Source organism: Delphinus delphis, chromosome 15, assembly GCF_949987515.2.
Source record: "Delphinus delphis chromosome 15, mDelDel1.2, whole genome shotgun sequence".
Lineage (NCBI taxonomy): Eukaryota > Metazoa > Chordata > Mammalia > Artiodactyla > Delphinidae > Delphinus > Delphinus delphis.
The window spans coordinates 1,635,613-1,648,749 of record NC_082697.1 but is presented as its reverse complement, the minus strand read 5'-3'; the positions used below and the strand labels follow the sequence as shown (position 1 = coordinate 1,648,749).

General features: G+C 58.0%; 1 protein-coding gene across 1 annotated transcript in view; it reads right to left on the bottom strand.

Moving 5' to 3' along the window:
* TAF4 (TATA-box binding protein associated factor 4) overlaps window positions 1-9,580 on the bottom strand; it is a 71,536-nt gene extending 61,956 nt beyond the window's left edge. The window contains exon 1 of the mRNA XM_060033316.1: window positions 8,294-9,580. Within this exon, the coding sequence (XP_059889299.1) occupies window positions 8,294-9,572 (1,279 nt within the window). The 5' untranslated portion in view covers window positions 9,573-9,580. The remainder of the gene's footprint in view (window positions 1-8,293) is intronic.
* Between the last annotated feature and the right edge of the window lie 3,557 nt (window positions 9,581-13,137).

The window sequence follows — 13,137 nt, the reverse complement described above, 5'->3', positions numbered from 1 at the left end:
GACTCCCAAATTCTGACCTCTTCCAACCTCTCTCGCAAGCTCCTGCCTTATATTTAACTACCCACCTCTGATGTTTCCTCTGGGAATACGCATCTCAAACTTAACGTGTCCAAACACACACATCTGTCCCCACCCTCACTGCCCACCCAGGGAACGTTCCACCTTCTCCCGTGTCATTGTGGTCCCGAATCTCAGTCCCTCTGGGACTCCCTGGCCTTGAGCCTATCAGCAAGTCCACAGCGCTCCACCCTACGCCGGCACCCCAGGCCCGGCTCTCTGCCCCCGCCTGGACGCTGCCCGTCCTGCCCCGGCCACCTCACCCCTGCATTCCACAGGCCACAGACACAAAGTGCTCTCACAACGCAGTTCAGATTCTACTGCTGCGCTGCCGAAAACCCTCCAAAGCCTTCCCAGCGCACCTGGAATAAACTCAAACCCCCAGCACACCTGGCTACACGGCTCTTCAGCCAGCCAGCCCCCACCCATCCCCCGTGGCTCCCCCCACCCCCGCTAGCCCACTCCGGCCCAGGAGCCTCTCCCTGACCTGCCCTCAGGCTCCTGCACTGGCTCCCTCCTCTGCCTGAACCCAGGTCCCGGGCGGCATGTGGCTCCTTTCTCATCACCCGGGTCTCATTTGCCTGCTCGGAAGGCCTTCCCGGCCAGCGGCGCCTGCTGGTCCCTCGTCCACTCCTCCATCAACTTAGGGTGAGAAACCCTTCCGAGGCTCCGCTTGTTTGTTCGCTGCCTGCTGCCCAGCACGACGAAGCACCCTGACAGCAGGGGCTCTGTGGAACTGGGGGCCCCCAGCTTGGACCCCGGCACCACAGCAGCCTGGCTCACTGGCTCAGTCCACACCTGGAAAGCATGAGTGGGATCGGGCCGCCCTCTCCGTCAACACTTCCACCAATCAAGGTGGTTTAATTAACCTCACTTGGTTAAAAAAAAGTGACGTAAAACTAGATACAACTGTCTAAAGAAGTCTTTAGAACGCTATCGATTTCTAAAGAGTCGTATTTTGGCCACGTTTCTAAAAACCATGGTTTCAAAAGCGTAAATGGTCGAGCTCTTCAGAAGACAGTCTTTATCAAAGACCTGGAAGTGCTCAGCCCAGCAGACGCACACAGAGTGGACACCAGGACAGCCACCTAAGGGTCATTCATGACAGACCAGTGCACAGCAGCACAGCAGCCTGTCACAGGGGCCTGCGACGAAGCGTTGGCCCGAGGCAGTGGGGGACCAGGCGGACAAAGGGAACTTCAAAGATCACTGAGGGGTGGGAGCTGCACTCCAAACTCACGCAGAAGGCGGGCCACAGGGCCCCTCTTTCCAAACTTCCTAAAGGAATAAATCTAATTTTATGATCAGAAAAAACAGGTGAGGAAAGGAGTCATTTTCAAGTGACCAATGATTTTAATAACACAGTTACATTTTGAAAATCAATCAAGAATGCTTTCCTTTTTAATTCTTCAAATAAGTGTCGTGATACTTAAGATGCTACTATTTCACAGCATCTTTACAGATCAAACAGGCATGCATCAGGCCTGTCTCTCATGTGCTGGGCTCACTACCACCCAGCGTCCGTCTGCATAAACCTTATGAAGGTGAGCTCCCCTGTGAGAGGTGTAAAAAACTCCTTTAAACTCCTTTCCTGAGCAGCTGTCCACATACTTCAGCACAAAGTCTCGGAGTGGAGAAGCTGCCTTCTCGCCTTCTCCCCGTGATGCTGAGACATGGCCGTGTGAGCGGTGTGCGCTGCCCTCTCCCTCCCCGAAGCTCACAGGCTCCTCGCTGACCCCACAGGCCTCTCTGCCCTCTGTGGAGTGTCCAGCCAACACCTGCCACTCCGATCAGCGAACACACACCTGGCAGGCCGCGCCCAGCACTGGGGAGGAGGGCTTAGATCTCCTGGCTACTAGAGTCCCGCCCTGTCCACTTGGTGTCTACTCAGACCACTGACCACCCCCCCAAAACAAGTCACTTGAGAGCTAGAACCTTCTTACCGCTTGCCCCTAAGTTCTAAAATATGACATCCAATTTGATACGGTCGTAAGAACCGTTTTAGGATTTCCCCAACCTCTGGAGCTAGAGAACATTCGGAAACAAGCCCTGGAAGATACTAGTTCCCCAGTGTCAGCGCAGATCTCCTGCATCCTCCCCTTCACCTGGTCACACGTCTCCCGAGTTTGGGCTCAAAATCAGCGTGCATGTCCCTTCCTCCCAGGCCATGTGGAAGAGGCAGAAAGTTCCCATCCAGGCTCTAACTTCAGGAGGGAAGGACAAAAGTCCAACTCAGCTTCACAGGGCTGCAGAGGGGCTCTGCACTCACAGGCCCTGCTTCAAGCCCCGCTCACGATGCCCACGCCAGGAGGGTGAGGAGCTCCCCCGGCCTCCATCCACGGCCTCCATCCACGGCCTCCATCCACGCCCATGCAGCAGCACGGACAGGCAGGCAGCCGGACAAGGAAGCCGGACAAACAGGGGCGACGTCTATGCACTTCTCAAATGGGGGCGGGGGAGGAATCTAAATTGTGGACATATTTTGTATCTCTTTGTTTACTAAAGGTTTTAATTCCTTGGTGTAGCTATTCGAGGATATATAAAATTCAAAATTTTTAAGACTTCCCTGGTGGCGCAGTGGTTAAGAATCCACCTGCCAGTGCAGGGGACACGGGTTCGAGCCCTGGTCCGGGAAGATTCCACATGCTGCGGAGCAACTAAGGCTGTGCGCCACAAATACTGAGCCTGCGCTCTAGAGCCCGTGAGCCACAACAACTGAGCCCACGTGCTGCAACTACTGAAGCCCGCGTGCCTAGAGCCCATGCTCCGCAACGAGAAGCCACCACAATGAGAAGCCCATGCACCGCAAAAGAGTAGCCCCCGCTCGCCGCAACTAGAGAAAGCCCGCGCGAAGCAACGAAGACCCAACGCAGCCAAAAATAAATACGTTTATTTTTTAAATTTCAAAATTTCTTATTCAAAGCGTGCATAGCCCTACCCTAGAAATATAAAGTTTCCAATTTTCAGTCATGACTTTATAGCACTTGCTCTACTTCACAGAGCGTTATTAAAGAGCAATTATTCCAAGAAAGAAGCTCTGAAGTGCGTGCGTTTGTAACTTACAGGCCAGGAGCCAGGGTCCCCTCAGGCCCAGCAGGAAACAACACAGTTCAGTCACCCGCCAGGCGCACAGCACCCAGGGCAGAGGGTCCTGCTGCAAACAGCTCCCCTGTCCTTTGGTTTTCTTACTTAGTTCGACTGTTTTATTTACTATCAAAGGCCTGATTAAATAAAAGGCTGCCGACCTCCAGCCTGAGACAAATTTCAGAGGTGAGAGCTCTGAACGGTGACTGAATCAATCAGGACAATCAAGAAAATCTGAGTCTCCTGCTTGCTATCAACACGAAGACAAGGAAAAGTGCTTCTGAGACCTATGCAAATTACCCCAAATCTCAGGCAAGTTTCTCCAGAGTCCTTCAAAATCTCTGCTTCAAGATTTTCAAAAACGGTTTTAATTATGTTTTGATCAACTCACATACGACTAGTGATTTATGAAAAAGCTTTCTTAAAAGGTATCATTTAAGATGAGGAAAGCTTACATTTACACTGAAACGGGCTCGGGAAGCATGTCAGGAACCACCGGCATCTCATTACGACTTCAAGGAAACAGACAGGTGCGCCGCTGCTCCTTCCACTGAGCCGCTTCCCCCCAGGGCGGGGTCTGAACCGAGCCGCTCCAGTTCCGATCAAACACCACTGCGGGGGGCAGGGGGGGGCAGCGGCCAGAGCCCAGGCTCCACCCCACAGGCTGGGGGGGGCGCGACAGCCGCCCCCTAGCCAGGAGACCACTTTCCCAACTGCTTCCTTCCAGAGCCCTCGCAAATAAGGACGCACCCCTCATGCAGTGGTACTCAGAAAGTTGTCTCTTCTAACTCTGGTGATTCCGCCACAAGGGCGGGACCCACTGCCCTGGAGCGCAGTGAGAAGAGACACCCCGGAGGGGCCTGAGGAACCCCTTTCCTGGCTGTTGCTAAAACGTGAGAACCACCAGCTCCGAAAGACACCCACCTACGTGTGCAACATCGTCCTGATCCATCCACGTCACCAAGACGGCTACGTCCACCCTGAAGACAATGCGGACAGCCAGGGTCCAAGGTGGGACAGAGAAAAAGGAAGAGCGACCGCCTGCTTGCCCGCCACGGGCCTCGCCTCCAAGCTGGCGGTGTGGAAGCAAACTCAGAGACACCACCTCTGCTACGCTAAGCAGAGATGCCCAGTGCTGGCCGGGTACAGCTCCCCAAAAGTTTTTTGGTTTTTGTTTTTTCAAATGTCACTGTTATCTAAGGATGTCAAGAGAAAAACTCAGTGAAGGCCTTTGGCCTAAAGTGAGCCCCCTGCCCACGTCCACTCTCTCTGCAGACAGCTGCACCCCCTTGTCCCCCCATGGCTTCCAGGACATGTGCCCCAGGTCTATGGCCCACCTGTGCTGACAACCTCAGCAACTTTCTCACAGAACCAGAGCTGGCCACCACACCAGGCTCCCTGGTCACTGAGAACCTGTCCAATCTGGGCATGGTGCTGACGGGAAGAAAACTGTGTTTTAGACTTTGCTACATCTACAGCAACATACTGCTTGGAAACCAGTGAGAAACATAATGGAGCTGAGACAGCGTGTGACTAAACGCTACCTGACAGTGGTGCGTACCGCTCCTCCCAACGCAATTTCACAGTGCTTCACAAAATGGTCAAGCTCACTTTCCACCTGGGGAAACTGAGACTCCAAAGAACCACATATTCTGTCCCAGGTCAAGAGTGCCCTCAAGTAACAAAATCTAAACTTCTAAGAACATCCCTCGTGCCAAAGCACTTCTGCCAAAGTCGGCCACCAGACGTCCAGAGCCCAAAACTCTGGGGCTGCCACCCGGCTCAGGACCAGCCTTCCCAGAACTCAACCCGGCCCACACAGCACAGTCTGCTACCCTGGACTCTTTTTCCCCTTTCCCCACCATCCAATAATTCTATTCACCAAGGACGGGAACCCCTGCCCTAGACCTCAGCAGCCTCAAGAGTGTTCATCTTAAGCCACCAGCCCCATGCAAACATTCCCGAAGCCCAGGTATGGAGGAAAGGTGTTCTATCCCGAATGAGAACCGACACTTCAGCCAAACCTTAGACCCACAGGAGAACAAATTCTCTGTGAAAGCAGAACAGACAGACATACACTGCTGAAAATGCAAGAAAAATAAGCTTTAGAAATAAGCATCTCTAGCGTAACACCTATCTCAAAAGATCTCTTGAAACCATCTGCGCACACGCCAATTTTGGTGTCGTATCACTTTTCTCTCCTTTCAACTATAATAATAATGTTACGACTATTCTAAGGTGTACAGAACTAACTAGTGCTTTTCACTGTTTTGGGTCCACTGCCTTTGCTGCAACAATCTCTCTGAAGGCTCATGTGTTCTTAATATTCCCCACAGCAGATAAAATTGAAACTCTGGTACCCTTAAGTGAGTAAATTAATTACAATAACATCAACGTCTCTTTACAAAACTGTCCTGACAAGGAATATCGAGACTGAGTTTACTGAAACCAAGTTCAACACGTGCTCACGGTGGCTGTGAGGATGAAACATGCAAGGCCTGACTGGCCCTCAGGGACTCGGTGAAACCTCTGTCCCTCTGTTTCCCCCCTCGGACTCTGACCTACAGGGAGGGAAGGCACCGGGAGGGGCAGGCCTCTCTCACCCACACTCCAACTGCCAACAGTCTGTTACTTCACTTGACACCTAAGTGTAGCTTTGAAAACCCTGCCCACCCCTAATGCCTGAGTACTAACAAGAATGAGTTATCATCCAAGCAACAGTTATTTTTACAAGTTAGTTCCACCTCCACTTTGTACATTTTTATGATGAAAAATTTCAGAGAAAAGGAAGCATCAAACAGAACTTAATATTTTCTGATTGACCCATTATACGAGGCAACTAGAATATTCGTAATCTGTCACTTTGATTTAAAGAACTAATTTGTGCTATTTAAAAGAAGGCACTCTGCTGTGGGGCACTGGTAGTAATTTTAACTATACTTTTTGTGCTTCTTCTGTTATTAAGGTGAAGGAGCGGAATTAATCAGCGCTCCCAATCAGTAGATCAACTGTGGGGGGAGGGGAGCATGAAGAGATGAATGCGAATCTTTTATTTTCTAGAAAGCATTTGGCCCCTTTAAAGCACAGCTCTCAGCATTTGTCACCCAAATGTCAACATGAGCTGTTCTCTGCTCTCACACGTGGGACTAATGCAAAGACTCGTGAGAACTCATGCAAAGAGTCAGCGCTTCTACGATTTTCTTCAAGGAGTCGCCTACTTGTCACATGCAGACATCCCTAACACACCGCTAGCACAGGAGGTGAGAGGGAGTCCAGGGTCAATCACAACGAAGATGACACAGGTGCCCTTTCCAAACCACAGCTTCCTCCCCCCAGAAGAAATAAGGTAGCGAAGGCTTCACCTACGCAGAGGCCCAGACCAAGGGGATCCAGTCAACCCCAAACAGCCACACCTACAGGCACCATCCGGGCAGGCCGGAGGAGGGGGATGGGGGACACGACGACGGCCTCCACCCCGCCCTGGGAGCCAGGCACAGCGCGCCAGTCTCGCAAAATTTACTGAGGAGCTCACACCAGTTTTCAATAACAAAAGTGCAGCGCATGGAACCGGCCTTGCTAGGAGCGAGGAAGGTGCCGAGGACCAATGAGGAGGTATTTTAATAAGTAGGTAAAAAGTATTTTGACATTTTCCATAATGTGCTACAACCCCGAATTCTCTTTTTTAAACGTTACTGAAGATCAAACATATCTTCCACTAAAAGGTCAAAAGACACATAATGAGCAAAACACAACCTTTAATAAAACCCTCCTACAAACTCAAAAACAAACTGTGCTGTAAGGGGCAGCCCGCACATCTCAAGTAACTTACACCCCCCTCACAGCAGGGGGGCTCCCACAACCACCCCAAAACGCTGCTCTTGGCTGGAACCTCCCCTCCTCCCACCCGTGTGACATCAGGTCCTTGCCAAACTTCACCACGGCTCCAAACCTCACAGCACTTTGACAGCAAATCCTTCCTTCCAAGACGCTGAAATCCTCTCAAGGTGACCAACCGTTCTTTTCCGAAAGCATGGGGGACACAGGCACAGGACGTGCTGTTTCTACTACTCCTGTGCGGCGGCACACGTTACTACACAGCAGGGGAGGAGCGCTCCGAGTCCGCGCAGGCGAGGCGGAGGGCATGGAAGAGAAGACAGGGAGCCTCCAGTGCTGGAGTTTCTCGCTGTCCAGGAAGACCGAAACAAAGCAGCGGGACACGTAATGCCGTGGGGGACCTTTCGCTGGCGAACCTAAAGAGCTGCCGAGATGACGGGAGATGGAGCGTGGGGTAAAGGAGGCTCGCGGTCCTCCTGCACCGTCTGTACCTCCGAGGGACCCGCTGATGGGAGAGCACGTGCCCACCGCTGACTTCACTGGTAATAATTAAGGTAACCGGCATCCTCTAAGTGAGGACACCGTGCCTACGAGGAGTGCTGAAACAAGGCTGCAGAGCAGGCGTGAGGCAAGGGCTCCGACCAGGAAGGCTGTGTGCCCCGCGACTCCTCCAGGCTCACCTGGGAACTCTGCCATCCTGGTGTCAGCAGGGCAGCGAAAGCTTTCCGTGCAGCCTTGCCCAGCCTCGTGGAGGGGGCGTCACTCCGCTAACCTCACCAGGAAAGGGGGGGTCCCTAGCCCACCGGCAGGGGACACCAATCACAGCCCAGCATAATAAACGAGCAGGAGAGTTCAATGAGGACACAGACCACATGCCTGATCCCAGAAATCAGAGAGGGAAGTGCCAAGCATGGGAAAGCCACGGGCCCAGGCTGAATAACCCAGTAAGTTGTCCCCGGAGCACCAGCTGCTACTGCTCTCCATCGTGCGGGGACTGGGCAGGGGCACACAGAGCCAGGAAGGGAGCAAAGGACCCACTCGCTGGACTGGCAGTCCTAGCAGAGAAGCTCTGCAACGCAAAGAACTAAGCTGGAGCCAAGCACTGCACCAGGTAGGAGGCCCCTACTGCCACATCACACACACACACCCGCACACACACTCGCATGCCCAGGACCGTCCCGCGCCGGGGCAGAGGCGCACCCCCGCTCGCAGCAGGCCCACGCAGGGCCCATGACCTCCGCGTCCTGCCAGCCCGACAACTTCCTGGACGCCCAGCTGCAGGGCACGAACGCACTCGCCCGGCCGCGCGGCCACTCACCTGGGGGCAGCTGGAAGTTCTGGATGTTGGTCGGGTTCTGCGGCGGCTGCGGCAGGCGTGGGGCGAGGACCGTGGGCGTCAGCGTGGCCCGGATCCCGCCGGTGGTGGCCGAGGGCGTCCTGGGCAGGCTCTGGGTCACCGCGCTGGTCGAGCCCTTGGGCAGCCCGGTGGGGGTACCGGGGGCCGGCGGTGGGAGGCCGGCGGCGGCGGCGGCGGGCAGAGCCCCTTGCATAGTTGGCCCGAGGATCATACCGGCCCCCGCGCCGGCCGGGCAGCTGGCCGCCAGGGTCTGCGGCGGCGGGGGCGCCGGCTGCAGCGCAGTCTTGGGCGAGTCGGCCTTGGCCACCTGCGCGGGCGCGGCGGCGGGCCCTGGCTGACTGTTGGCGGCGGGCGCCGGGGCAGAAACGGGCGCTGGGGCCGGGGCGGGCGCGGGGGCGGGCGCGGGGGCGGGCGCGGCGCTGCCCCCGTTCTGCGCGGCCACCGGGGGTCCGGCCGGGGGGCCGGGCGGCCGGGCCAGGCTGGCGGCGGCCGGCGGCGCCGGCGGCGGGGCAGCGGCGGCGGGCGCGGGGGGCGCGGCGGGCGCGGCGGGCGCGGGGGGCGAGGGGGCGCGGGGCGCGGGCGCGGGGGGGGCGCCGAGGAAGGGCGGCGTCTGGATGACAGTGGCGGCGGCGGGCTTGGGCGGCGGCGGCGCGGGCGCGGGCCCGTTGTGGAGCAGGCTGACAGCAGGTGCGGCGGCGGCGCGGAGCGAGTTCCCCAACGCGGCGCTCCCATTCAAAGTTTGCGCGGCGCCGGGGCCGCCGGGCGGGCCGTTGCGGGCGGCGGGCTTGGCGGCGGGCTCGGGCGCGGCCGCTGCCCCCGGCGCACAGGCCCCGGCCGCGGCGCCCGCCCCGGCCCCGGCGCCGGCCGCGGCGCTCGCGCCGGCCTCGAGCGCGCTCAGCTTCGCGGCGGGCCCTGCGGGGACAAGCGAAGCAGCGCAGTGAGGACGCGGGCCCGGCCGGCGGCCGCCCGCGCTCAGGCCGCGCCGCGCTCTACCTGCGGGGGGCGGCTCCGGCGCCGCTGCGGGCGCGCCCTCGGCCGGCACGGCTCCGGCTCCGACATGGTTCCCGAGCGCGCCGGCGGCCGCGGCCCGCGCCTCGGGCGCGCGGGGCGCGAGGTGGTGGTGGTGGGCCGCGCTGGCCGCCAGCTGCGACTCGAGCGAGCCCACCAGGTCGCTCACCACTTTCTCGTCCACCTCGCTGTTGAAGAAGACCTCGTCCAGCAGATCCGAGCCCGCCGCCATCTTTCCTCCTCGGCCCGCCGCCGCCGCCGCTCGGCCGGCGCTGGGCGGGGAGGAGGCTCCGCGCGGGCGGGCGGGCGGGCGGGCGGCCGCGGGGGCGGGCGGGGGGCGGCGCGCGCCGGGCGGGGCGGGGGCGGCGGCCGGGCGGGGGGCGCGGGCGGCCGGGCGGGGGGGAGGGCGGCGGCGGCGCGTTGCGCAGGCGCGGCGGCGCGCCCGCCCCCGCCCGCCGCCCGGCGCCTCGCCATTGGCCACGGTGCCCCCCGCCCGGCCGCCCGGCGCCCCACGATTGGCCGCGGCGCTCGCCTAAAAGGCGCGTCCAATGGCTGCGAACGGCAGAGGCCGGTGCGCAGGAGGGCGGCCGGGGCTCAGCGGGCGGGTGGGTAGCGGGCGGCGGGCTCGGCGCCCTTGGGCCGTCGTCGACGTGGGGGTCCGGGCCGCCGGACGGGCTAGAGGCCGGAGGGCAGGAGGACGAGACGGGCAGGGACCGTGGCCGGGACCTGGTGGGGGCGGCGGCAGTGACTGGCTCTTTGTCTCCGCTCGCTCCAAAATGGCTGCGGCCGGAGCTGAGGAGAGAGCCGGGCGGGCGGGCGAGGGAGCCGGGGACGCCGTGCTCCCGGGACCCCAACGCCCCTCATGGAGTCGCCGCCGCCGCCGCCCGCGGGGACCTGGCGCCCCAGGAGGGTGCGGCCTGGGGCCGGGGGCCGAGGCAGGGAGGCGGCCTGGGCGTCGGCGCCATTGCTGCCCGGCGGGCGCGAGACCCGGAGCTCGGCGCACCGGGCGGGGCGAGCGCTGGCCTGCCCCTCGGCCGGGCGCCTTGGTCCGCCCGAGATCCGGCGTCTCGCGCCGTGAGGGCCGCTGCTCGGGCGGCGGGGGCGGGGCGGGGGTCGGCGCCCGGGGCCGCGCCAGGGTGACTCATCTTCTCCGGCGGCGCGGCCCCCGGACACGAATGTCTGTAAATTACTGGGTGAGACGGCGGCGCCGGCCGGGACCAGCAGCTCCCGTAGGGAGCGTCCATCCTGGAGGTCTTCCTCGGGCCCTTATTTCCCGTTCTGTCCTTTTGACGAAGTAAGTTATCTAAAATAACCTTACGAGCACCTTCTCTGTAGAAACAGTTCACGTAAAGTTCTCTCCTGCGTGTTTTCGGGGTTTTTTCACCGAAATATGGTATTCTGGGACATGCCTAGGGGTTCTGTTCTCTCCCCTTTTTTTGGGGGGGGGGTGGGCGGGGGACCCAGAGAGGTGCCTCCAGCCTCGCTCCAGCTGAAGAGCCCGCGCCGCAGTCGCACGGACCGCAGCACAATGCGGGAAGCTGTTGACACGTAAATGATCTTTTCTAACCGCCTAACAAAAGAACCCGCCGGCCCCCGCGAGCCCCACTCACGGGGCGGGTTTAGACAATGGGCGCGGCGGCTGGAGCCTGGAAAGGAGCCTCCATGGGCCAGTGTTAGGGGGGAACCCTGCGAAGAGAGAACCGGAATTTTGCACCCGAACTTGAGTACCCAGAAGGTGGAACAAACCTGGGGTGGGGGACCTTGCACGCGGGGTGCCTGCGCGCCATCCCCACCGCTCTTTGAGCCCGGCGGGGGCGGACAGTCTGGTTTTCGAGCCAGAGCAGAAATGTGGCATTACGTGTAACATCTCATCGTCTTTAATGTTGACAACTCATTAGAAAATGTTCAGCTGGGCCAAACAAAAGCAAGCTGACTTCAGCCCCGGGTGCGACCTCCGTCGTGGGAAACGGAGGTGTACACCGTAGTCTACACTCAAAACACTCACATCGGAGTCAGGGTAGAAGAGTTAGCAGCCGTGCTACTGGCCAGATCACTGGCTGCCGCGAGACCGTGACCCCCGGGTTCTGAGGCCCTGGGGAGGGGGTCCCTCTCCCGTCCGCCCCTGTAGTTACTCAGATCTTCAGTGAAGGGAGGAAGTGGTGCCATGTGAGGCCCCTCCTGCTTCCCCACAGTGCAGGGACTTCCTGCGTCCTCTGAAGGCCCGCCAGGACCCCTCCAGCCCTCCGCGCCGCAGTGGTGCTGACATCACCCCCAGAGTCCTCCGGGGCGCCCTCCGGTCCAGCAGGAAGTGTGGGAGGTGAAGCGTCCGTGCGCCGCCTTCCACGCCCCACCACGCCCCCCCCCGCTCCACCCAATTCTTCCAGAGGGGTCGCCCGCAGAGAAGGTGGGAGTTACCGACTGCTTAGGCACTCTCCCGCATCTGGTGCCCTCCAGAGCACGGCCCGCCTGGAGAGCGGGGTGGGGGCGGAAGCCACGTGGCTCCTCCCCTCCTCCCGATAGGAGGGCGGGGAGACGCTACCAAACTGTTAACCTTGGCCACCCTGGGGACTTGAGGCATTTTCTTTGAATATCGCTCTGTGGTTTTACTCGCTTCAACAAGCAGCTTCCCTGTGACTTCTGTAATTTGAAACAAAAATCCCAACTAGCGTGAAGAGAAAAAAGGGCCTGAAAACGAGTGTAAATATAAACACCAGGTTTAAACAGGGGAAAATGTTTATTGTTAAGTGAGAACGGCAGAACCCAAAAACAGTACATCCTTGCCACCTACAGCGGTGCAAACATGCAAGGCCATGGGCAAAAAGGCAGCCACCCAGGCCGGCAGCTGTGTGGGACTTTAAGGTTTATTAAGCAGTATATTATCTTTTCAATAAAATGGAAACAGCATCAGACACGCTCTCTTTTTTTTTTTTTTTTTTTTTTTTTTTTTTTTTGCGGTACGCGTGCCTCTCACTGCTGTGGCCTCTCCCGTTGCGGAGCACAGGCTCCGGACGCGCAGGCTCAGCGGCCACGGCTCACGGGCCCAGCCACTCCAGAGCATGTGGGACCTTCCCGGACCGGGGCACGAACCCGCGTCCCCTGCATCGGCAAGCGGACTCTCAACCACTGCGCCACCAGGGAAGCCCCAGACACGCTCTCTTAAATATAAGAATAAACATAGAAGACCTAAATAGACATTTTTCCAAAGAAGATATACAGACTGCCAACAAACACATGAAAGAATGCTCAACATCATTAATCATTAGAGAAATGCAAATCAAAACTACAATGAGATATCATCTCACACCAGTCAGAATGGCCATCATCAAAAAATCTAGAAACAATAAATGCTGGAGAGGGTGTGGAGAAAAGGGAACACTCTTGCACTGCTGGTGGGAATGTGAATTGGTTCAGCCACTATGGAGAACAGTATGGATGTTCCTTAAAAAACTACAAATAGAATTACCATATGACCCAGCAATCCCACTACTGGGCATATACCCTGAGAAAACCAAAATTCAAAAGGAGTCATGTACCAAAATGTTCATTGCAGCTCTATATGCAATAGGCTGGAGATGGAAACAACCTAAGTGCCCATCATCGGATGAATGGATAAAGATGATGTGGCACATATACACAATGGAATATTACTCAGCCATAAAAAGAAACAAAATTGAGCTATTTGTAATGAGGTGGATAGACCTAGAGTCTGTCATACAGAGTGAAGTAAGTCAGAAAGAGAAAGACAAATTCCGTATGCTAACACATATATATGGAATTTAAGGGGAAAAAAATGTCAT